This window comes from Myotis yumanensis, unplaced genomic scaffold (assembly GCF_028538775.1).
Source record: "Myotis yumanensis isolate MYYU_CA2020_CCGP unplaced genomic scaffold, mMyoYum1.0.hap1 SCAF_10, whole genome shotgun sequence".
Lineage (NCBI taxonomy): Eukaryota > Metazoa > Chordata > Mammalia > Chiroptera > Vespertilionidae > Myotis > Myotis yumanensis.
Window position 1 is genome coordinate 74,469,563 of NW_027223761.1, and position 26,814 is coordinate 74,496,376.

Consider the following 26,814-nt stretch of genomic DNA (forward strand, 5'->3'; position numbering starts at 1 on the left):
CTCCTCGCTTAGAGGTTTTTTCTGTCTCAGTTTCAGCCTTCCTTGAGCTTTGAGAAACTACTTTTGGCTTGTCTAAAACAGCCCAGGAATCTTCGGGGACAGAGGGCTCTGGAGGGGAATAGGGAGGTAAAGGGTCTTCTGTTCCCCCGCCCGCACCGCCAGTGGAGGAGAGCCAGGGGTTAAATGCTATTAGGATATCCCAGAGCTTTTTAGCTCCTTTTCTGTTACTTTTACTCGCCTGCTCTGTAACAACGCATGAAGCACGCGAGCCTGATAGGCTCAGGCTGAGGCGGGAAGGATTCCCATTGTTCCTTACAGAGGGTCACTCACCCGACCTGAAGCTTTCCACGGTCTCTGTTCGTGGCACCAGAATGAAGCAGGGGGTCCCGCGGGGGTGAGGACGATAGAGCCCTAACGAAGCATGCCCAACTCCAGAGACCAGGTTCAGTGACGCAAATCTAAGTTTATTGTGTAAGTGCAGCAGTATATATAACATTTTGGACCAATCAAAAGTTTACACAATCCTTAGGGCAGCCAACAGTAGGAAAGATCAGGGTACTATGTTGGGGCTCTAGGAGGTTTGCTCAGGCGGGCGCTCCCACTTCCCGGTGTGCCGAGGAAGCTTGTGCAGGTGGAGTGTGCTCACGCCATTGCATCTGCCACTGCACTGAGATAAATCTCCTGAGCTCTTCCCACAGACTAAGACACCAAAGGAAGAGTTGCTTTCCTGATCACACTCCCTAATGAATGAGAGATTCATTAGTGTGTGAGTTGAAGTGAATGCATACTTTCTCTTCACTTTCTTATCCTCTAGGCTGCACTCTCTTCCTACCCCAGTCTCATCCAGTGCTGGTGAAAAAAATTTTTCCAAGGATATACACCGTGAAGCACTCTGAAGGTAAGCAATAAGATTATTACTTTGGTAAAAAAGGAAAGGCATGCATATGAGTGAAAAATCAGACAGAGGCCAAAAACCAGGACTACAGGCTTTATTAGAGGAGAAGGATCTGCTGGCTGTCTCACAAGGGGAGAACAGCAGCACATGCAGGGGTGGGCACGCCTTTGGAGGGGCGGAACTGGAAGGGGTGGGGAGCTTAGTGTACTTGGCGCACACTGATTGGTGGGTTACTGCATTGTCCATACAGGACAAGGGTTTAGGGTATTTGGCAAGTGTGGATTGGTGGTCCAATGTAAGGTACCTGTCCACCAATTGGGGGGAGGGAGGATCTACCAATGAGGAAGGGGTTGGTGTTTCCGGTTTCCACCCCCTGCTGAAAAGGAGGTGGAACATGCTTTGAGTTTCAAATTGCAAGCAAAGGCTAAGAGAGAAAAGACTTGGCCAGTGAGTTTTGGGTTTTGTTTTTTTTTTTGATTGTTCTTCTTCTGTTTAGTTTGTTTGTTTTTTTTAAATTCTAAAAGGATAGGTCTTGGGAAAAAATTTTGAAAGTGGCTATGTTTGGGGGAAGCCAAAATTAGGTTCTGTGAATGTTTAGGATCAGGGGTGGGCAAACTTTTTGACTTGAGGGCCACAATGGGTTCTTAAACTGGACCGGAGGGCCGGAACAAAAGCATGGATGGAGTGTTTGTGTGAACTAATATAAATTCAAATGGGCCTTAGTTTTCCCACGGCTGGGTTAGGTGAACAGAGCTGAGGGAGAGGGAAGAAAGAGGAGGGAGGAGGAAGGGAAGTAAAGAAGGGGCCTTAAAGACTTAACTGAATTATCTGCCAAAGGGAGCAGGATCCCCATGAGATGTGTACCAGCAGCTGCTGTACCCAAGGACAATAGGCTTTCACTGTTTCCTTCTTTTATTTTGCAGAGTTGAATAAACAGGAGGCACTGATAGTAAATCTCTGACTTCAGGCTCTCAGTGAGCACACTGGGTAGCACTGAGGGGAGAGGGAGGGATGTGGGTAGCTCAGGATGAGTGAACTGCATGGGGAGGGACATTTTATGGATTAAATCTAAAGGAGGCTGTTGCTGACTTGAGAGGAAATGAGGCTGTTTAGTGACTTGAGAAATCCTTGTGCTTCAAACAGAAGAAGTCCTGAAGGAGACGGGGAAGTTTTTAATCCAGTGACCTGGAGCCCTATACGTGGCTTGTTGGGTGACCTATTAGAAGATAAAGTGCAGAAGCGGAAGGAGATGGAGAATCTACTAAAAAAATATGTCAAAGAATCTACTAAAAAAAATGCCAAAGATATCGATCAATTCATTATAAACTGCTTCTACCAAGCATATAATAATGGACAGTCCTCAGGTAAGGTCTACCGCTCGGACTAAAGTCCATGCAGGACCCCTGTCTTTGCACCCACATAGGATTTCTTCATTGGTCATGATAGTTTGCCAACAACTTCTTTACATCTGGCTTCAGGGCCCCATTTCTAAGTCAGTGGCACTATTGTATATCCCCTGTCTCGTTACTCTTTATTCTTATTCCTTTAGCCTCAGAGTCCTTCTAAGGATTAAAACTCACTTCCCATCCTGAGTATATGCTAGCTCAGTTGTTGAAGTTTATGAGAACAGTCTGGTAAACTTCATGCCACACTCTCTAGTACTGCTGGCAAGGCAGTTTACTTATTTAGTTAGTTACATATTTAGTTAGGTAGCTAGTCAGCTAGTTACTTAAGTCTAAGAATTCCTAGAAACTTTTATAGTTATCTGACATGAAGATTTAAGGTCTGTCATTGAGTAGTTTTATAATTTCTCTCTAAAAGTTTGTTCTTCAGGAGGAATAAAATATTTCACTGATGGTGAGGCACACAAAGAATAAATTCAATGCTGAGAGAAAAGCTATGATTTTAAATGTGGACTCTTGTATTTAATTGTTCTCTTGCATTTTCTTTGAGTGATGTTGTCCACTAGCATGGAACTAGGCTGTAGACCATTGTGTAAGGCCTGACCTCTACCTCACATGCTCCTGAGGCCCTGAAACAAGACATAAAGGCATCTAACCTGCCCCTTCTATCTATAGTGCCTACGGCCCCCACACAGCTAAGATGGGAGCTCTGGCAGACTCTCAACCCTGGTCTCTTTTATGCTTCCCAAATGCAATCAGAGCTAAAAGTTGTTCTTTGAAAGCAAGACATCTTTTTCTCCGGGACTAGGAGAAGCCTATGCCTGGCTTACTGACACAGCAAATTTCATCTCTGAGTAACTTCCTGTTTTTCTTTTAATACCTTTTTCTCCATTTAACACTCCCCCAAATTAAAGACAATCAATACTAACAATAAGGGTTCGGAATAATTGTATAGTAGCTAAAGTTTCTTCTTCTTTGCCCCAGTTTCTTCTTCTTCTTTCAGTTCATAATCCTTGAGTCCTAGAGGCACTTGGACAAACCACTCTAATAAAGCCAACACCTGGAGTCACCTGGCTGCTTGCCAGCTGATGCCTCCTCAGTCAGGCTTTCATGCCTTTGTCTCTCTCTCATCTACTTGGCAATTGTTTTCAGGGCCACAGAATATGGTAATTCATTGACTTATTTGGATGACTCTAATGGGAGAGATCTTTCTAAAAAAAAGTTCTTGACATGTAAACTCCTGCCACCACAAGGCCTCATCCAGAAAACGTTCTTGAACTTATTGATGGTTAATTCAATCCAGCAGTCTGGATGGGAAGGGCGGTACAAGCTGCAGTCTGTTACCTTGGGCTCAGCATTTTAAGGGACAGCCTATGGCTCTCCCTCATGCAGAGCAGGGAACTGGACCCATATTTTGTCTATGGAAATCATGTCTTCAATAGTAACTATGGGATGAAAACTCAGGGTACTTCGCATGTGTTAGCTCATGCCAATTCTTAGAATTTCTGGATTAAACTTTTAAGGTGTTTATTGTTATATTGAGATCCTTATAAAAACTTAAAAACCTTGCATTTAATTCCTGTCCATGAAATTGACAAGCATAATGAACCGTGCGTGACCTCAGAGGACGCATTAATAGGCTTGAGTTGTTTTATACAACCAAATACAGTGTCAGGCTTCTGAGAGTTAGTTTATTTGTTTGACCTAGATTGAATTACAAATGCTACTAGAGACTACATGTCCTCAGGCCCAAGTTCAACAGTGATGGACTCTGCTTGCTGCAGAGTTTAAAATAAAATCGCAAACCTATATACTAGTGGTAACAGTGTTTTGGCCTGGAACCCAGGTTGTTTGTCTGCTGGAATTGAAGAATGAATCCACAGACAGACAGTGGTATAGTAAAGGTGGATATTTATTGAAGAACAAGTACAGACTCTCACATGGGGAGAGGGAAAGGGTCCCACAGAGTTCCTTTCCCTGTGGCTTATAATGGCTGCAGATCTTGGTGATTTGATATCCTCTGTGATTGGTCACTAGTCCCTTAGACTAGTTACTATAGTAACTCCTAGGCTCAAGGTTGAACCTCACATGGGACATGTGAAGTTCTCCCCCATCTCCTTCCCTATTGTTTTCCTATTCCCTTTGGGATTCTTCCTCTCCTTCTGGATGAAGGGCTTCCTTCTCTTTATTTTGTAAATATAAAGAGCATTTTGTAAATGCTTTGGACATACCATAGATATAATTCTGAGGATCTCTATTATTATATTGAGAGAATGGTGTGGGGGATAGAAAGAATACAAGGTATTTGATTTCTTATTTTATTTAACAAACTGACCTTTTGCTGCTCCCAGCTCCCTCATTCTATGGAAATGTACCTGTAACAGCTTTTCAGCTCACCAGTTCTATGGAAATAGACCTTCTGCTGCTCTGCAGCCCTGTGCTTCCTCCATGGTTCCCTTAACTTCCAAAAGTTCTAATAGTTCCTAAACTTGTCCTATTTCACCCCTAAAATTCCTGTTTCACTAGAGTTCATCAATAGTAATAAAAAATTAATACATAAAAGGCTACATACATTATAGAACCCTCACAATTACACATAAACTTTTGTTCCCTTTTTCTTTTCTCTTTTTAAATGTCTCTTTATTACTGAAAGCATTACATGTCCCGTTTTTGCCCCTCCACCCCCCAGGCCTTCACCACACTAGTGTCTGTGTCCATGGGTTATGCATATATGTATTAGCTTTTGAAAGAAGCCCTTCTCTAGGTGGAAGGGACATTCCCCCCAGCAGGAAGGACACTCTTTTCTGATAGATGTCCAAGATTGTGGTCTGAGCGGTGTTCTCACTAACATTCACGCTGCTCCTTGTACAGGTTTATTGCTTTCTCTTTAATCTGGGATGGGGAAGGAATAATAGGATTTTTTTTCCAAAAATAAAATATTTGCAAAAAAAATCACATTTGAATATTAGAAATTATAAAATGATTTTATTAACCCAAGGAATCACCATAATCATTAAACCAAACTGATATAAATCACTGCATTGGCAGAGATAGTGATTGGCAGGCAGGAGGCAGGGGTAGATCCTATCATGATGGTTCTGTGGTTCTCTGGGCTCTATCTGCACATGGAGTCCCCAGGGTGATCCTAGGACAACTATGGTCCACAAGCCTAGCAGGCCAGGAAGCTGGGTGAGAGGAGCTGTTAGAACAAGTGAGATCCTGGCAGGCCTTTTGGACATACCATAGATATAATTCTGAGGGTCTCTAGAATAATATTGAGAGAATGGTGTGGGGGATAGAAAGAATATAAGGTATTTGATTTCTTATTTTATTTAACAAACTCATATAAAGACACATATGATGTACTGTTACGGAAAAAACAGACAAGAACCAAACAGTGCTCTGAGAGTTTGGAGTTACACTTTATTCACCGTGGCGGGCCTAGGGAAATGAATCCAAATCTAAGCAAAGCTACAAGCAGAACTTCCCTTTTTATAGAAGAGCCAGCCCTTTGTGTGCTTGCTGGCAGCGGCCTTGAAAACTATACAGTTCTATCCAATTAAAAAATGCACCTGGCATGGCATTAGGTGTATTGAGTCTCTGGCCTACAAGGTCAGGTAGCTAAGTTTATCTCCCCCACTAATCAAGCAGGCTAGAAAGCAAAGTTACTTTTTCAGAATAAGAGGCCGTCCAAAGAATAGCAGAGAATTCCAAACAGTAGTTTACAGAATAGGGGTTTCCCTTCACATTCCCCCCCATTGTTCCACAAGCTTTTCAGCCTTGTGGTATAACAACCACGGGATGTTAAGGTGAACAGGGGCGTTGACGGATCTTTTACTACTTCCTGCTGAAAAAGGGTGACGTCCAAGGGGTTAACATCCTGTTTCTTCCTCTTGGAGAGGTTTGTAGGGAATTCTTCTGGCTTGTAGGACCGTTTGAAGCTTAAAGGCATCTAAATGGGATGAGATAAAGCGAGTTAACAGAATTAGAAGACATGGTCCTAGGATTATGGCCATGAGTAGCATTAACAGTTGTCCTGTCAATGGAAGGAGCCATTTCCAGATCCCCCCCCCCCCCCACCCCATGTAGTCCAGGACTCAGATAACTCCTGTTTTATTCATCTTGTTTCTTTTTTGTGTGTGTAGGAAGCAGTAATTTTATGGTGCTTCTGTATTCCAACAAGGGCAGAAGAGTTCTCCTCCTGGGACTAGCCTCGGGTTCCTGCGGCACTCATAAAAAGACAAAATGAGAATTACTAGAAAGATAAAAACAGTGATTATCCAGAAATACTAGAGCATTTTGCCTTTAAGAGAAGATAAGAAGAAAGATTAGTGTAAGGAAGAGTTCAGCAGGGCGTTATCTGAATTCTTTTGAGCAGGTTGATTGGCCAGGTCCGTTGTCTTCTTGAGGGTGATCTGCAGCGGGTATGTCTGGTCAGAGGTCACCTTCCAGTCAGGCTTCTTGCTGTCCTGGGCACAGAAGGACAGCAAGAAGCTGTCCTGGGCTTGTGACCTGGCAGAGACAATTTATAACAAATGGTCCATTGGAAGGGAAAGAAAACATTTCAGTTTTAACAACCTTCATTGAAATAGGATTTTTCTCCTTAAAATTCCTCTATGGTTATCAAAAAGCCAAATCAAGACTAATTTATCTACTGTATTCAATTTGGCCTGATGTTTGCATAAACACAACAAGAATGGTAACTGACTACCTTTGCTGGAATTTCATGATTGAATCTTAATGTGCCCCGGAGGGCCAGAAAGCCAAGCCATCCAGCTGCCATCAGGCCTGCCTGCAGTATCTGCTGAGTTAGGTGAATTCCTCACCTGTAGCAACTCCACCTGAGCCCACGCTCTAGGTTTTAAGGCCCATCTCAGTAGCCCTCCTACTTGTTGCAGCCCAGAGTATGTGGGGGTTCCGCAGGGATGCAGAGGAGTCCTTATTGCTCCCCTTCTACTCTGACCAACCGCCAGTGATGGTAGGGCATGGGCCTGATGCTGCAGCGCCAGCCATCTTCAGGGCTCCTAAGCAGGATACCAGGCTTTTCCCATGGCACTCTTATTGGCTTTAAGTCTTCAAAGTCTAGACAGGTCTCTTTAGAACATGATACTCTAGCAAAAGTTTTTTGTTAATGAAACCACTATTAGGAACCAGTCTTACTAAATTCATGCAAAGAAATATATTGCCATGATTTATTAAGCATTGCCAAATTTCAGAGGAATTATATAAGGAGAAAAACATACTGACCTGATCTGCTCCAAGATTTCCTGATTTTTCTTGCCAGTCCCTTTTCATGGACTCTTCAGAGTAATATAACTGTCTTCAAATGGCAAGAAGAAATTTACAATATGTCTATATTCAGATAGATAGTTAATAGCTCCCCCTGTAGTAGGGCTCCCCTCACTTGACTTGTTTTCTCAGAATGGACTAAGGGAGCTTTATTTCCTTACAGGGTTTTACATGTCACTGGACCTCACAGGTCTGTAATTCCTGTAATAGAGGGCTAGTACTTATCACCTCACTACTTCCTTCTGTTCCAAACAGGCCTTTCCCAGTTTTCTACAGTTGAGGTTTGTACCATCCTTGACATGGGCATGGTCACACAGGCCTGAAAGACAGTATACAGGCTGCCAACTGTTAACTGTCTCTTAATAGAGACCAAAACCTGATGGATATTCTTCTTTGCCCAGTTGGGCACCTGCCCTCTTGGCAGCTAAACACCCTTTACTTTTTGGGTTCACCCCACATAGCCTCTTTCCAGGACAGCTAACACATAGCCATAACAGTGGCCCTCAGTGTGGGAGACTGGACACTTGCCAGTTACTCCCAAAGACTACCAAGGGCTGTAGACGATCACCTGTCTACAGCAATTGCTGGCAGCTACAGCTATATTCCAACCTGTAAGAGAATCAAAGGTTAATAAAACACATTAATACAATTAAACATAATATTGGCACCATGGCCACTTCAGGCAGCTAAATCTCCTGCTACTAAACATGAGATATGGTAGGGCTATACAAACATCTTAGTGAGGTGGCTAAAGTCTACTCTTGACTTTTCTATATAAGGCAAAATTGTCCTTGTCTCTTTGGAGCCATGTCCATGAAGACGCAGGCATCATTTAAGTTTATTATACAATTTTCTGTAGGCCACTATCAGAGCTGTGCACTGTGGCCAGTTCTTCTTTCTAGCGATAAATACAGTCTGTGCAATTTTCTTAAAATGTATTCTGGCACAGGAGATGGTTGTTTGCTGCACAGAGGCAACTAACCTCTACACAAATGGGCTCGGACATCTGCCCAGCAAACTGCAGTCTATAAGTTCAATATGCAGCCTCCAGTTCTCCTAACCCAAGGAGGTTTTGGCCAGTCTCTGAATCAAACTCCTCCTCCTCTCTTGAAGAATTTCAAGGTCCTGATGGCTTTCAGGTCCAGGGAGAGTGCCTTTTTTTTGCCCTTTTGTTAACCCTGTTTATTAGTTATAGGGCCCTGCTATCCTTGACTTCCCACCAGTCCCCTTTTTGGCAGAGCAGTAACCAGGCCTCTTCCAAGGGAGTGCACTAGAAAGGGATATCAGCCCCTCCTCTTCCAGCAGCAACAGGTACTGAACCCTTTCAGTACATTTGCAAACAGGGAGCTTTCGCTAGCTCTATCTGCAGCTTTCCCTACTTGTCTCGCTGCTGCTTCTTCTTTCAGGGCAGCGGGCAGCTCAGGCATCCAGCCCCCCCCCCCCTTCGACCTGGCTCTCAGGGGCTGAGTCTGCCTAGCAAACAGTTCTAAACTTCTAAATCACCAGGGCAGCTGTGGATTTCAGGTCTGTTTCTCCTCCGCTTTTCTCCTGGGAGTTTAGTTGTTTTTAACGTATTAGAATTCTTTATTCTTAGAAACCTTAATCTTTTAATGATAACCAAAAGTGAACAGTTAGCAATTTTAGATTAATATTTATGAATACATTTTAAAGTATTTTTACTCTTAAGATATATCTAAACCTTTTGTGATAAAACTAAGAACAGGTATCGGTTTAATTTAGCATTGGAAGGGTTAAAAGAATAAACCAGGGCAGAGAAAGACTGTGCTTACAGAAAACTTGTTGTGACCTTGAAGCTAGATGATAATGCACCTGCTAGCAGTCTGCAGCCAGTAACATAACTGTTAACACCCCCCTTCTTTGTCTCAGCCCAGGCCCGTTGCTTTCCCTCACAGATTTCCCTTTTTACTTTTTATCTCTCCAACCAATTCCCCTGTCCTCCAGTCCAGTTGTTTGTCTCCCTTTAAACAGTGGAAGTTTCGGAGAAAACTATAGACTGCTCCTATAGGGTCCTCCCTCCCGGAGGCTGGGGTCCGACCCGTGAGGAAGCATGACTCCTAGACAGCCTGGAAAGATAATGGCGCATAGGGAGATTTCTTGCAGACAGAAAGCCTGGAAGCAACCTGAAATCCAGTTACAGATGCTTTCAGAATCAAGATGAGGGAGGGAGGGAAAGACCAGGTTATATCCCCTATGAGGATTTTAATAAATAACTGAAAACGGCAAGTTAAATAAAACACATAATCACAAAGACAAAGACAACAGACCACAGGAGACACACAATCAGGGGTTAACGGGGTCTATAGACAGTTAATAATAACTTCAGCCTTAGAGTCAGGGCCAGTAAATCTCTTCACCCTGCGGAGCTGTAAGCCCTTTGTCCACCAAAGAGATAAGAAAACCATAAATAACAAGTTCTTTGAAATTACTACTTTTTTAATTTGCTAAGCAAAGAGTTAACTTGAAAAAACTTCTCTATTGCTTTTTTTACAAGCAATCTTGGAACTTAGCCAGCCTATATTCTAGCCTTTAAATCTACCCTAGCACTTCAAAATTTTAATTTAATATAGCGAATTTACAACCCAGGTAAGAGCAGCTGATAGACAGAAATTTTTGTTAGTGAAGTGGGCTGATTCTTTCTGTAATGGTGAGCAAAAGAAAGACTGAGAACTGCTAGAGATTCTTACAGCCCATCGTGGTTCCAGTCCAAACATTCAGCCAAATGAATTAACAGAAATGAAAAATAAATCAAAGTAGATTTCACTTTACACAGACTAGTTAATAAGCAGCCAAACACCCGTACTCACACTCTCTCAGTAGACTAGCCCAGACTGGAGCTGAGCAGATAAACAAAACAATGTCCAACTCCCCAGATGGGCATGGGGGCATTCCTGGCACCCATGTCCCAGAACAGAATTCTCGACCAACGTCTTGGTGAGAACCTACCGGAGGAGTTAAGACTGTGTTCAGTGCCCCTTCTCGGTAGCAAATTGGCTAGTCCCACACAAACAAACAGCTGTTCACTCAGAGCTTAAACAAATTCCCAAATTCTAAACAAATTCCCAAATTCAAATAAATTCCAAATTCCAAATTCTAAATTCCAAAACAAATTCCAAATTCTAACAAATTCCAAATTCAAAACAAATTCCAAATTCCAAACAAATCCCTAATTCCTAAGGGAGCTCTGTGGCTTCCCGGGAGGTGATCAAGCTCCCCTTCCACTCATTCTGAGTGGGCCAAATAGTAGGGTATTGGGGCCCCTACCTTACCAATTCTGTCGACAGGTCCCAAGGTGTGTCTGTCCATGCTCTCCAGATTCCGGCTGGGTCCTGGGCTGAGGTCCGGGAGTGCCCGGAGTTCCTCCGGTTCAATTCTGCAAAATCAGCAGAGCGGCACCTCCCAGGGGCCTATCTGGCTCCCCTGGTCCCCAAACCGAGTACACACCGGAGGCCCAGAGGCCACGATGGGTGGTTCCCCGGTCTTCCCGAAATGTCAGGGAACCAATTATGTTACAGAAAAACTGGACAAGAACCAAACAGCTCTCTGAGAGTTTGGAGTTACACTTTATTCACCGCGGCGGGCCTAGGGAAATGAATCCAAATCTAAGCAAAGCTACAAGCAGAACTTCCCTTTTTATAGAAGAGCCAACCCTTTGTGTGCTTGCTTGCGGCGGCCTTGAAAACTATACAGTTCTATCAATTAAAAAATGCACCTGGCATGGCATTGGGTGTATCTAGTCTCTGGCCTACAAGGTCAGACAGCTAAGTTTATCTCCCCCACTATTCAAGCAGGCTAGAAGGAAAAGTTACTTTTTCAGAATAAGAGGCCGTCCAAAGAATAGCAGAGAATTCCAAACAGTAGTTTACAGAATAGGGGTTTCCCTTCACAGTACCAAGCATTGATATTTAGGCAGAGAGATAAGTACTCAAATTACTACCCATCAAGAGATATGGTTTTGTCTCATCTAATACCAGTCCCTTTCTTTTTATATCATTTGAAGGGGTTTCCTGAATGTGTCCTTAGGTAACAGGTAAACTGAGCTTTTTAAAGTTGATCTAAACTCCTATTTATCACATTTCTTTCAGCTCCATTCCCAGGCTGCTAGAAACTCCTTTTGGGCAGCAGGCTGTACTATAATATCTATTATATTGTAATGAGAGGATTTGTTTTCATGCTAATTCATACTATTAGATGCAACATAGAAATATAATTCCCAATCTTAACTGCAAACACTATAATTATATATAGACATACAATGGTCATTAGGAGATGATGTTTCTTAAGTCAAGAGTGTTCACCAAACTTGCAAATAGCTTGGAAACAGAGGTTTTGGCTGAGAAACATCTCCTCTAATGAGGGAACCTCCCAGGACCCCGGGTGTCTTTACATTGCCAGAATCTTCTGGAATGAGAAGGGAGAGCATGCCTCTGTTTAATCTATAAAAGTGTTCAGAAAGCTTGGTTTCCTTAGAGACTAACAATTTGCTGCTTCTATAGAGCTTCAGTGTTTAGCATATGTTTTAGAAAGATGTTTATTAAAAATATTATGAAAAAACTAATGGAAATAAATGAGTAAAATAGAAAAAATAGAAACTAAAACATTTATAAAGGATAATATTGCCTTTTTCTTTTAAATAAAAGAAAATCAGGGAGTGCCTTGATTGGTTCATGTAACTAACCATCAAGGTTTGTTCCTGGACAAAAACCTTGTTAATTAGATCTTGGCAAACCTCTCTTCTATTGTTTATGAATTCTTTTTTAAAAAAAAATATATTTTATTGATTTTTTACAGAGAAAAAGGGAGAGGGATAGAGAGTTAGAAACATCGATGATAGAGAAACATCGATCAGCTGTCGCCTGCACACTCCCCTCTGGGGATGTGCCCGCAACCAAGGTACATGCCCTTGACCAGAATGGAACCTGGGACCCTTGAGTCCGCAGGACGACGCTCCATTCACTGAGCCAAACCGGTTAGGGCTGTTTATGAATTCTTACTCATTCCTTAGAAGGGAGGGGTGCTTGACTTTTCCAGTCTCTTGCAAAATTTGTCAAGTGATGCCAAGCTGTGACAGATACAGTAAGGTTTCTTTATGGACTGGGTCAGGATGAGTTAGAAACAAACTTCTTCAAAAGGGAGGAGTTATTCTCTCACATTTTAAAACATGGGTTGAAAATTTAGTGTCAGTTCATCAGAACTTTGGATGCAAGGACGTCCAGTGTATGTTAGAATCTCCAAGCAAAATGTTGTCCCCCTGGCTCTGGAATCAGTACTCTGGTGGCTAGTAGCATTTCTCCTGGACATAGCTGACTCCACAGCTTTTCAAGGAATTCTAGAAGCCCATCTCCTCTGGACAAGTTGAGAATTCAGGCTGAGGGCCCTGAAAAAATAATGCCTGGATGTTACAGGATTGAGGATTCTTTTAGGTGCTTAGTGTGTGTCTGTGTCTGTGTTGTGTATAAATTAGGAGCAGACTTGGGATGTTCTACCATCCTATAAAATAAACGGCTAATATGCAAATTGTCAATTCCACTGGATGTTCCACTAGCTGGCAGGGCCAGCCAACCAACTGCCCATGGCCCTTCCCCTCCGGCTGGCCAGCCTAATTGGCCTTGATCGGGGTGGTCCAGCCAGACCCAACCCGTGCACAAATTTGTGCACTGGGCCTCTAGTCCAATATGATAGCTACCAGCCACATTGTGACTACAGAGTGCTTGAACACATGTTAAAATGATAATAGTTTGAATATATTATGTCAAATAAAATATTATTAAAATTAATTTCATCTGTTTTTCTTTCCTTTTATAATGTGAACATTAGAAAAAATTCAATTGCACATGTGACTTAATTGTGTTTCTAATGAATAGCACTCTATTAAATATTTATTCAATATACTTTTGCTCAGTGACAAGAAACTGTCCACTTAGATGAGTGAGTGCACTAGAGTAAAAAATAGCAAGACTCAAGCTGTTTTAGCTGAATACAAAAAAGCCAAATTTGACCCAAGTAACCAAAGAAGGTGTTTTCCTCTTAATAATCATAATCTAGTATCACATTTTTGGGCGGATCTGCTACCAAGAATTGCCCCCTTATTTCCACAATCACAATACACTTCTTCAGATTAGAGGTTAGATACAAGGAAAATTCCTACATTTTAAAAGTGTTTACAGAACTTTAAATGACTTACCTTCTTTGTTAGTATGTCTTAGGTGATCATGGGTAACAGATACAGATATTAAAATTACATCATGTGATGTCATGTGATAGATCCTGCAGCTCCTCCAGAAGTGACTGGGCCAACAGAGTCAGCAGAAACTACAGATACCCTCAAGCTTTGTCCTCCTGAAGAGTTCCAGAAAGTGTGTAAAGAAAGGGCTGGAGAGGTACTGTGTTCTATCCATAAAATAGAGAAAGAGAGAGAAGCAATTGCTTTCACTAAATACTTGATTTCCTAAAGCACTAATTGCAGAGTGGTAGGGTGGGGACAGTGGTAATCTTTTTCATAGATGCTTTGAGCAAGGAGGAACTCATATAGCCTCACACAGATTTCAATTTTCTTTCAACCCCATGATAAAATACAGATCTCTCTCTCTCTTCATTTATTTGTTCTATCTATTTGAGACTTATTAAAATTAAGCTGTATCTATAGATTAAAATATTTAGTGATTATTTTCATACTAGTTGAAAAGCCTAGACACAAAACATGACTTAAAATACAATTAAAGCCTGAAACCCATTTTATCTCGATGTGTTAAAAATAATACTGAAATAATGATATTACCAAAGGCAAAGCATCGTTGATGTATTTATTTTTAGCCGGAGCCAATAGAAAATTCTCCTGGTTTTTATGAAATTTGATGTGAATTTTGAACACTGAGAATGATTTGTCTAGGTGGAGAAGAGAGAGGAGAAAGTTATGGTAGGACTTGTTCTAGTCTCTTAAATTTCTTGAGTAAGCATCCCAAATATGTTCTAGGTCCACTTCTGGGCTCTTGGAAAATAAATTACATAATTTTATTTTTCAGTTTAATTTTATATAATTTGAAAGTTCTAAATCACTTTCAATTCTCACTTATTTCTTTTGTCAGTTCAATCCATTACAAAGCAAAAGGCAGGGTCTCTGGTACAGGAGAGGGGAGAGAGCAGATCCATGACCCTATAACAAAGTTACAGAGACTAGTATATGAAGGTTTAAAAGAGATTTAGGTAAGTCAAACTCACTGCATATCCATTTCCTGCAGATCTATCCAATAAAGGAGAGGAAAGACCGCACTCGCCTGGCTCTCATCATATGCAATAGAGAGTTTGATCATCTTCAGCCCAGGCAGGGGGCTGAACTTGACATCACAGGGATGAAAGAATTACTTGTGGGCCTTGGCTACAGTGTGATTGTGGAAGAGAACCTCACAGCCAAGGTAAGGGCTCCTCACGCACTGTATACAACCTCCTACTAACAAACTAACTTTATAATGATAGTCAAATACTTTAACAGCCTTAGGCCATATATCTTTCTGTGTGTGCACCTGCACGTGAGTATGTGTGTTTGTAAAATGAAATGATTAGATAGGGGAAATCTCTGTCTCTTTGGGCTCCAAATATCCTCAATTCCATAAAACTAGACAGAAAGTGACTGGCATGTATACCCACATAATTCTCGGTTCCAAAGTGAGGTGAATGGGATTCAGACCCAATATTCCCAGAAAATTCTAAAGTAATGAAAGTTTAAAAGGCATGTAGTCACCATATAAATACTGAGTCCTGACTTGGTTCCAGGGCCTATTGTCGGCCTTGGGGGTAGGTCTGTGAATGAGCAGGACGTTCCAAGCTCGAATTGATTTAGGTTTACTAAATCAATGGGGGCAATCATATGAAAAGAAAAACAGAAAATTTCAGAGATTTGATGTGTCTCTTGTCTTTCTGTAAAAGTGAAAATAAAGTTAAAAGTATTTAAAAAAGAAAAAAGAGAACATAAGAGTGAATTGGGGAGTGGGGAGTAATTGCTTTGATGGAACCGTCGGGAAAAGCCTTGACAGGAGACGGTATAGGACCTGACAGATGATGACCAGTTACATGACAGGTCGGGCAATGTGTGAATGGAATCCATTCTATGAGGGATGACTACAATGACGAGTCTGAACTACATATGAAACTGACACATGAAATATACGAAAAGGCCAGTGTAAGGAGAGCCTAGGAAGGATGACAAGAGGGAGTACACATATGTCAGAAGTGTGATTTCATTCTAAGCACAGTGGGAAGGGTGGTTGAAGGGAAGTGGTAGGATACGTTTATGATGCAAGGTTCCTATTAAGTAACCAGATTAAAGACAGAGCTAGAAAGAAAAATATGTAAGGGAAAATAAATAAAGATAAAATATATCAAGAGGACAGCTCATGTAAAGTTAGCAGGGAGCAGGTCCTTGAACTCCCAGCTCCATGGTCAGAAGAAAAAGAAACCTATCACTGAGCCACCACTATCTGAGGGCACAGTGACTGGAACATTACAGGTGTTTCTTATACTGCTCACCATAAACAGGGGGTCAGATTGGTGTTAGTGCTTGTCCTGTAGAGTAAGACTCCGTGGTCTTTTTCAGGAGATGGAGAAAGTGCTGGTGACATTTGCTGCCCGCCCAGAGCACAGGACCTCAGATAGTACATTCCTGGTGTTCATGTCCCATGGCCTCCTGGATAGACTCTGTGGGACTCAGCACAGCGATGAAAACCCAGACGTGCTACCTTATGACACCATCTTTCGTGTATTCAACAATCGCAACTGCTCCAGTCTCAGGGACAAACCTAAGGTCATCATTGTCCAGGCCTGCAGAGGTGGTGAGTTCTGTTATGGAAAATCCAAAGGGCATGAGGTGTTTGCAGTGGATTGTGATGTATGTCTTGCTTTTAGGGAAAACAATCCTAGACCCCATTCAGTGCAAATACCTTCCTGAATTCTTGGGAAATGCCAAGGGGAGTTAGTATCATAAGAGATTGTCTTTTCAGCTACGAAATATCTATTTGATTTAATTCAAGGTAAATTGTGAAGCAGATCTTCAGACTACCTAAATCAATGTTGGACACAAATATCTAAATCTTGGAATAAGATTATTTTAATGACAGCTTCACTTGGACATGTCTTATAGGCATTTTGACATTCTCTGGCTTGAGGATTTCATTGCAAATTGGGGCTGTTCTATAGTAGCTGCACCCTTTTCCCCTCAGGCATTATTTAAAGGGAATTGAGTAGGTTGATGTGGTCACTTCGAATTGCTGTCAACATTTCCTTTGCTTTTTTCTGACTTCCAATTGCCTCTTAGCGTTTTGGAGCAGTGTTTGGAAGAAAAAGCAGAAATAGCCTAGCTGAAAAATGGTAACTAGGCTCTGAAATTATGCAGATAAGGTTTTAAGTCCTTTGCTCTTCTTAGGAAAGGGGTTCTTCCAGTTTGCACATGTCATCACTATTTGCTGGTAAGATGCTGCCACTATTAATTGGCACATAAAGACATAAGAGGAGGCCAAGGTATGTGTGTGGGACAAGGGTTTGGTGTGTGTGTATGCATGTGTGTGTGTGTGTGTGTGTGTGTGTGTGTATGAAATTGCTGAGAAACATTTAAAAAGAATGAGGTAGACAATAGTGACAGTCATACTGATAGAGGCACACAGTTTGCACAATGTTAATGTCTCCACAGAAAATCGCGGGGAATTGTGGGTCAGTGACTCTCCAGCAGCCATGACAGACAGCTTGTCACAGTCACCTGAGAACCTGGAGGACGATGCCGTTTACAAAGCACATGTGGAGAAGGACTTCATTGCTTTCTGCTCCTCAACCCCACGTAGGTCTTTCAGTTACAGACAAGGGTTTTGCGCCTAAGGCCACCTCAGAATGATTCTGGAATATTGAGGTAGGCTCCCTGCAGCAGTGATGTAAGACACATTTTGAGGGCTGTCAAAACAATTTACATTTCTCCGACCTATTCTATGGAAACAGAGATTCTATGTTTTCCACTTTTTAAAACTGTACTTTTATTCTAAGTGCAGCACTTTACGGTCAAAGGTATACCACATACTAAAACAACCTAAGACAAGGAACCCCATTCCCCATACACCATTTAAAAAACAAATTTGATTCCATTTTTTTTTATCAAATCTGTTTAGCATTTTGAATAGAGTTTTAGTGGATCCAGACACTGGCTGCCGTCCTTAAATTATCAGCTCCAACTCCTTTTCTCCATGGTTCTCATTTGATGTTTTTAGAGGGAGCCATTGTATGGCTCAGCAGGACGAGGAGGTCCTTAAAAGAGGTAGAAAATTATACCCTGGGCTTAGCAGGCCTAATAATAGGGATCAGTGTTTAGTTCTTGACCTCTAGGTAGTCATCTTAAGAAGCTCTAACATTTGAATGTTTCTACTTTGCAAATTTTTGTTTTAAGTCTTTCCTTTTTGTAACCACTTCATGGAGGTTTTGGATTCTTTGTTTTGTTTTGTTTTGTTTTTTATCCTCACACAAGGAGTGAAGATATTTTTTTTTTCCATTAATTTAAGAGACAGTGGAAAGGAGGGGTAGGGGAGGGAAAGGAAAGGGAGAGAGAGAGAAACATCCATGTGACAGAGACACATCAATTGGTTGCCTCCCACATGCCCCCTGACCAGGGGGCAGGGATCTGACCTGCAACCCAGGTATGTGCCCGTGACCAGGCATGGAACCCGAGACCCTCCAGTGTGGAGACCATGCTCTAACTGAGCAACACCAGTCAAGGCTCATGGAGGTTTGATTGACATACAAAATGCTATATATACTTAATGTATGTAACATAGTGAGTTGGGATATAATATACATCAGTGAAACCATGACCACAATTTCCTTTGGATTTGTTCACCCACTTCGCTTATAATATTGTGAAAGACAGAATACTATATACTCTGTAAACCTCCTGGAAACCAGGGAGCCATTTTTGTTGCTTACTGTATAAGCGTGGGGGAATTCTTTAATCCTCTAAGCATCTATTCTTTCCTCTGTAAAATGGGGTAATTTCAGTGATCTCTCAAGCCTCTTTTCAAAACCAAGTGAATGAACATGAAGCACACAGTAAGAGTCAGGTCCAAGAATATAATGCAATCATGAAATTCTCATGAGTTATTCCTTTAGTTAATCTCTGCCAGTTTTGTTTTGTTTTTACTATTTTCTCTTCTTTTTGGAAAATTAGTTAATGTAGAGATATAAGTGTTTCCCCTAAACCTGTCAAGTTAATTCCAAAGCTATGCTTAAAAAAACACAAAAGCTATATTAAAAAAAAAAAAAAAAAAAAAAAAAAAACCTGTGAGGAAAGAAAACATTCAAGGGCACAGCCCAAGGTTGACCACTCCTTATCTTCACAGATAACGTGTCCTGGAGAGACACTAGTAAAGGTTCTCACTTCATCACACAACTAATCAGATGCTTCCAAATGTATTCTTGGCGATTGCACCTCGAGGAAGTATTTCGGATGGTAAGTTTTTTCTTCTTCCTTTTCTAGTCCTGTGTGTGTGTGTGTATGTGTGTGTGTGTGTGCATGTGCTGGAAGACTTTACTATTTTTCTTCTTTCAAATGACAATTTCAGGCTTTGTCAGGCAAACAAATGTAGATCAGTGCCTGGTTTCCATTATCCAGGGGTTGACAACTGATGTAGAAAGAGGAGAATTTAACACAAAATTGCACGAGGTCAAACTAGAACAAAATAATATAACCTATAAGCTTATTTGTTATGAGCTATACATTTTTTAAGTAAAATAATGGAAAGTATTTTGAGTTGACTTGTATGGCTTACTTTATTAAATAAATATATATTGGGTGTTATCGTACTTTGTGATTATTGCTATCCTGTGACACAGGTGTAAATGAGATATTGTGTCATAAGGCCACTCAGGACCTCTTTGTGAGAGAGATGGATACGAAACAAGTAGGCCAGCAAACACATGTGTCACTGCAGATTGTGATAGGCTCCATTACACAAAGGATCTAGGGCACATGAAAGAACAAAAGGGAGAAGGTATTCTTTGAATGGAGTGGTCCAGAAAAGAAGGCCAAATTTCTTTCCCACCTCAGGAAATTCCTTATTCCCCCTTCCTCCTAATTTGTTTTCCTCCAGGATTCTGACCACCACTCATTCGGCATATATTCTGTTTGTTCTTACCTGTACTTACTCACTTGAATGCAAGCTTCATGAAGGTAGAAATGTGCTCAACACCTCAACATGCTGGCACATAGGAATTGATACTCATTCAATAAATCAATGCATGAATATCAATACCTTTCTCCCTTTAGGGTATTAAGAATATGGAGCAATTTTATTTTTACTATTTTTTAAAATATACTTTTATTGATTTTGAAGAGGAAGGAAGAGGGGAGAGAGAGAGAGAAAAAAACATTAATAATAAGAGAGAATCATTGATTTGCTGCTTCCTGCATGCCCCCCACTGGGGATCAGCCTTGACTGAAATTGAACCCAGGATCCTTTAGTCCACTTGGAGCCAAAGCTCTATCCATTGAGCCAAACCAGCTAGGGCTATATGGTTGTTTTTAAATTAAAAACTGTAGAGAACAGTAGCACTCTGTGAGCAAAGAGGAACACAGCTTTAGTAAACAGGAGAAGATTGCATTGTAACGTGCATTGGGGTATCTGTGAATGGGAACTTTGGAAATTAAGTCCTGTTGGATGAATAGGAATTAGACATTGTACTTTAGGGCATTCCTAGGAGAAGTCTAGAAACAGTGTGATCAGTGGGGAGAGGTCCTCATCCCCACCACTTGCTGGTGGGAGTGGGTGTGTTGCAATATCCTGAGAATTTTCTGAGGCTCACATGGGAAGGTGATATATTATAGAAAGCTTCATTATACCCCCAAGTTCCCAAGGTCCCATTTCCCTTTGTCCTGCCAATAAGAAGTACCATTTTGTTTTCAGCAGATCTGAAATCAAAGCCAGTGTGCAGAGTTTCTGTTCCATGTCTCCACAGTCAAATGGAGCATCAAGCTGGCTGATTTGTGTTTCCAGTTATAGTCCATTGTGTGTGAGGTCCACATGGCTGTGGGCCATGCAGCTATGGAGACAACAGGGGCAGGGACAAAGCCAGAGGAGCATGAGAGCAAAGAGAGCCACACAAGAGAGGGAGCTTCTTATCTGCTGGTTTATGCATTCCCAAATTGGTGCAGGCTTGCAATGGCCCTGCCTAGTCTAGCCAAAGCCATTGATCCCCAGGCTTGACTGACAGGCGCTTTCCCTTGTCACCCTAACTCCTTGTGCATGTACTCATCTCCCACAGTTGGATCCCTTCCCCTGTGGTCTGCAGGGAATGGGCTGGTGAAATTCCAGCTTCCTGGTGAAGCTGCCCAAATCACAAGCCTGAAGTGTCTTGCCTTTCCCCTTGCTCCTGTTCTATTATTAATAAATAGTTAATTGCAATGGTATCAATAGAATCTCATTTACCAGCCCATGACAAAATCTTCAGATGTCAGCTTGTTGTTTAGGATGTGAAAGTTGTAGAGTTCAGGTTTTAGGAATAATATTTGAGTTTGTGCCTTATTGAAGTCAGGATTAATGTTGGAGGTTGAAGGTATAACTCTTTGAGATCCAGTTCTCATGAATTGACTCCAGGAATCAGTTAAGATCTGTAGATCTGAAATGCAAAATAGAAAAGTGAACTTTGAAAGGCCTTGGGTTAAGCATGAGGTATTTATTTTGAGATAAAGAGTATATTTTGACATGGGGCGCTACTTCTAAACAGTAAGGTAACAGTGACAGAGAGTGAGAATATACATTGGCTTGGTCCCATCATTCCCAGAATATTTTGGCTCATGGTACAAAATGTTTTCTGAGAGTTCATAAGAGTTACGTTTCACCTAGAATGTCTTTTTTTAAAAAAAGGTTCAACTATCATTCGAAAAGCCAGATGTTAGAGCCCAGATGCCTACCATTGAACGACTATCCATGTCAAGATATTTCTACCTCTTTCCTGGCAATTGAAAATAGTAAGTATCAAGGTTGTTGACAGGTATAATAAATGGGAAAGTGATATTGGTGGTGAGGTTCATTGGCTAATGACCGTCAATTGCTTGCGTAGTCAAATTAATGTTGCTTATTGATGTAATTTAGTGCTAAATGTTATTCTTTTCCTCTACTTATATGACTCTGGATCCTCCTCATCTCGATAATTAATTAATCAGTCAGCCAATCAAAGAGATAAGTCAAACTAAGACAGGAAGTAATAAACAATCAAGGACACAGGGTAGTAATTAATAAAACATAAATGTACTCATGCTTGCATTATTACTTGATATTTCTCTCTCTCTCTCTCACTACATACACACACACACACAGTTACCAAACATTGGCTCAGGTCCTGAAAAGCAAAAAAAAAAACAAACAACAACAAAAAAGAAAAATCAAAACAGAAAAGAGAGGAGATGACTGTGAAGGAAGCAGGATATTGGTCCTTTAAGTGCAGATATCACATTACTGACCTTGATCTCCTGATACCAAGACAGTATAAAATATACCCTGGACTGTAATTCTTGTGTTGATGCAGATTCTGGCTCTCTGACTGTTTTCTCAATGTACATGTCAGAGTCTGCTCTCTGATCCTTAATCACTGCTCTGAAACCTTTTTAAGCATCCATGTTAACACACATTTATTGTTTTGGTAAATATATTTTAGAGTGGGTCCAATGAATTTATACCCAGCTAATAATTTACTCACTCGTAACAGCTTAATATCATACTGTATTGTAAGTGTATTGTTAATGTCTCTTTCAACAGCATAATTAAAATTATATTTCATAGTAAAGTGCAGGGAGCCGGTCCATCCTTGCTGCTTAACACAGTCGCTGCAGGGAAGAAACATCTGCACAGCATATGTTTCAAGGGACCTGGCGTATATGGCATACTGTTCTTAATATGTTTGCTCCCCTTAGCGCTATGTGTTTTAACCAAGGTCAACTCTCTGAGAAAGGTTGTTTCCCCAGGTAGGGATTTTTCCCTGAAGTTAGGGAGGGAATAAAATCCCTTAACTAAGTGCCGGGCGGGTAGTTAATCACTTTAACTAAGAACAATCAAGCTTAAGCTACATAATCTTTACTCCCTGGAATGGAGATAAGAAACACACTAACCTTTGGAATAGAAATTGACAGGATTAAAATCGACTGGTATAAATACAGATGTAACAAGACAACAGAAGACAGAGCCTACACACAGAACCTAGAAACAGAACCTAGAGAGAGAACCTGGCTGAAGAACCTGGACACAGAACCTAGAGAGAGAACATGGCAAAAGATCCTGGACAGAACCTGGCTACAGATCTTGGCTGGAGAACCTAGACAGAACATGGCGGGAGAACCTGGTTAGAACCTGGAGAACCTAGACAGAACCTAGAGACAGGACTTGGCTGGAGAACCTGGACAGAACCTAGAGACAGAACCTAGAGAAAGAACCTAGCAAGAAAACATGGCAAGAGAACCTGACTAGAACCTGGCAACAGAACCTGACTGGAGATCCGGGCTAGAACCTGGCTGGAGAACCTGGCTAGAGAACCTAGCGAGAGAACCTGGCAATAGAACTTAGCTGGAGATCCTGGACAGAGCTTGGCTGGGGATCCTGGCTAGAGTTCCTGGCTAGGCTGCTGATCAACTGAATGCTGCCTCCGTGTCATTCCTTCATCGCCGACTTCGTCCACACCTTTGGGGACCCCTGGACCTGCTGGGGGGACCCCAGCAGTAAAGTTTATCTAACTACTTTAAATCTTTACCCACCTTCTTCTACTCCTGGTTTGTGATTCCCTGGTGGATAATTGCATAGATAGTTCATCAGAATAGCTTTCATTGCCTAATGAGTATAAGAGAACCAAATTAGGGGTTGAGCTCTTTGACTAATATTTACCAAGCACTTACTATTTTCCAAGTTCTGTTCTAGAATGTTGGGATATACCAGTAAACAAAATAAACGGAAAGCTTTTGCTTCAGAAAGCTCATACTCTCGTCAGTGGAGACAGACTCTAAATACACAAACAAGTAAATATATGTCAGATAGTGATAAGAGCTAAGAAGAAAAATAAAGGAGGTTAAAAAGATGAAAGATATTGGTGTTGTACTATAATGGATAGATTATTTAAGAAAGGCTCCTTTGAAGTGATAAAATAAGTCAGAACAGAGAGTGGGCAGAGTCGGGGAGTGAACCTTGTGATTCTCTGCAGAACAATGTTCCAGCACCCCTGGGACTAGCAAGCACAAATGCCCTGAGGCAGAAATGTGCTTAACATCTTTAAAGAACTGCCAAAAGGCAGTGGGCTGGGGGAAATGGCAGAGACAAATTCAGAAAATGGTCAAGAGTCTGGTCACATGGGCTTTGGTGATCACATGGTAAATGCTCTAAAGTTTTAATACTGAGGGAGATAAGAAACCCTTTGAGTGCTTGTGAACAGAGAAATGAGAACAAATTCAATTTTACAAAGACTACCCTGTGTGCTTTTGGTGAATATACTATAAGGGTCACAGAAGTCAAAGGAAGTGGCAAAAGCACATGGAAGAGGATGAAAGAGGAAATATGGTAAGGGTGGATTGAAGGCTTCTGGGAATTACTATCTTCACCTTCTGTATTTTGTGTGTGTGTGCGTTTTTTCCTTCTTCAGGGGATTACAGGCAGTCCTTTCCTTCTTTACCAGCTTCTAGAAGCACCTTTACCAGTATGGCACACATATTTAAACATTTCTATTTAAATAAAAATCAAAACATATAAACTGTGTCTTTGGGTCTTTAACAGAGACTAGAATTTCAATTAAAATGGTGGGTGGATGAAAAGTGAAGTGGAGTAAACTAACTGGATTTTCTACCTTAGGACTCATAGAATACAGTGGGGCCTTGACTTATGAGTTTAATTTGTTCCTAGACCGAGCTCGTTAAGGAGCTCGTTAACTCAAATTACTCTGTCAACTCAAAGTAAAAAATCGGCAGAGAGACAGCTGGTATCTCAAAAAACTCGTTAGTCGGGACACTCGTAAGTCAAGGCCCCACTGTACCCTCATTTCACTGAGTGACAAGAGCTGGCCTTGACATTCCCTCAGCAGTGGGGGTGAAAGAAGATGGTGCCTAGATGGAATACAAGAACTGTAAATTGGTCAGCTTCTCAGTTCTCTACCCATCAAACGCAGTTTAGTTGGTTCAGAGAAGTTTTCTAATTTATTATTTAACCAACATCATAGATTCAGATAATAGTTTTCATCAGTAAACTATTATTTCAGCAAATTATTCCCATGTATCTTTCTATTAGTTAATTCACTTTCTTGTTATTTTCTTTCCAGATGTTTGCATATTTCCAAACTTCAGGAAAATTTTATTCTCTAACAAGCTCTTCAAAATTGTCTTAAATAATTTGGCATTTCGCCCTAACCGGTTTGGCTCAGTGGATAGAGCGTCGGCCTGCGGGCTGAAGGGTCCCAGGTTCGCTTCTGGTCAAGGGCACGTACCTTGGTTGCAGGCACATCCCCAGTGGGAGGTGTGCAGGAGGCAGCTGATTGATGTTTCTCTCTCATCGACGTTTCTAACTCTCTATCCCTCTCCCTTCCTCTCTGTAAAAAATCAATAAAATATATTTTGAAAAATTAATTTGGCATTTGGTTCAAGATGGGATGACCTTACTGTATTTGTATAGAAATACAAATATCATCAGATAAAAAATGGAAAGAGAATGGGGAGTGTCAGCAATGGGAGAGAGAATATTAAAATTTCTGGAAAGGTGAATATTGGTAGAGGAATTTTGGCTCCATGGCTATCAGAACTACTAAGAATATGTACTATTTCTGTTATATACACATAGAATGTTGAATAAATATTTGAGTACTTAGCTGAACTAATTAACATATGATGCTCTCGGTTTCTACTATCACCATAATTGTTAATTTTTATTAATATAATTGTTAATACTAATATTTAATATTATTAAAATAATATTAATTCTATATTTTGATTACTGTAAAGAATTCTATATATAAGAAATCAATTTAACCATCACAGCAACCTTATAAAGTAATTACTATCAATATCTCCATTCTACTTATAATAAAACAAAAGAATATAGAGTTTAAATGACTTGCCAATTTGACATTCTCTAGAATATGAATTATTGACCACTGTTTTGCGTTGTCTCTGCAAAGCCATGAAAAACAGAAACTATAAGAGTTCTAAATTGTGAGGTTTAACTGAATTTTGAATTGCAATGTTTAACTTACACTCCAAAGATTCATAATGTCTATATTTCTGTACTTAGTTGTCTGTGTAGAAAAATGAGACATATCACAATGATCCAAAAACAGATATTATAGAGAATTCATTCTACTAGTGTGAGATAATATCAAAAATCCAATAACATAAAGATTTTCACACATCACCACACAGTTGGAAAAAAAGCACACACATGCAGGGGCAGAACCAGCCAGGGGAGAGGCTGCAAGCTGATTGGGATGGAGCATGCGATTAGGGGTGGGGCAGGCTTGGGGGAGGGACCACAAGAGGTTGGCTGGCCAGCCCCACCTTCAGATCAAGGTGGTTCACTGGTTGCAGTGGGCATTATAGCAACCAATCGCTCTGGTCATTTTATTGTTCTGATACTTTTATCATTTTTTCTACCCAAATTAATCTATAAACACAACAGAATACCAAAGAAAATCTCACCAGTTATTTTATTGAACTTGACACATTATTTGTACTCTTTGTTTAAAAGGTCAGGTACTAAAAATATCTAAGAAAAAATAATTAAAACGTGGTAGGGAGATTGCCTGAACACAAATCATGAAATCCAGTTGGTACGTGGGTAGACAAATAGATACACAGAAAATCATACAAAGGCTGGAAATGAACAACATAAAATATGTCATGTTGCAGAGGTAAAATAATGAGTGATTCAAGATATTATTTTATAGAAACACACACACACACACACACACACACACATTTTGTACCTGAAGCCATACACAAAAATATATACCAGATGGAGTAAAGACCTAAATGTAAAAAGTAAATCTTTCAAGTTATTAGGAGGAAAATTATAGAAAAATATACTTATGATATTTATGTAGGGAAAATTTTCAACAAGATTCAGAAAGCACATTGTCTAAAGAAACATGAATAAATTGAATATAAAATTTTAGAGCAGTGTGTACAATGTTAGACTTTGTGGTGATGGTATATTTCTAAACTCA

General features: G+C 40.7%; 1 protein-coding gene across 1 annotated transcript; it reads left to right on the top strand.

The window, feature by feature from the left end:
* Nucleotides 1-812: 812 nt before the first annotated feature.
* Nucleotides 813-25,222, top strand: CASP4 (caspase 4). Its single transcript, XM_070426015.1, has 9 exons — nt 813-898; nt 2,039-2,259; nt 13,870-13,985; nt 14,844-15,017; nt 16,196-16,430; nt 17,285-17,428; nt 18,972-19,081; nt 21,495-21,598; nt 24,919-25,222. The coding sequence occupies exons 2-8, from the start codon at nt 2,145-2,147 to the stop codon at nt 21,591-21,593; spliced, it is 993 nt and encodes a 330-aa protein (XP_070282116.1). The 5' UTR covers nt 813-898; nt 2,039-2,144; the 3' UTR covers nt 21,594-21,598; nt 24,919-25,222.
* Nucleotides 25,223-26,814: the final 1,592 nt, after the last annotated feature.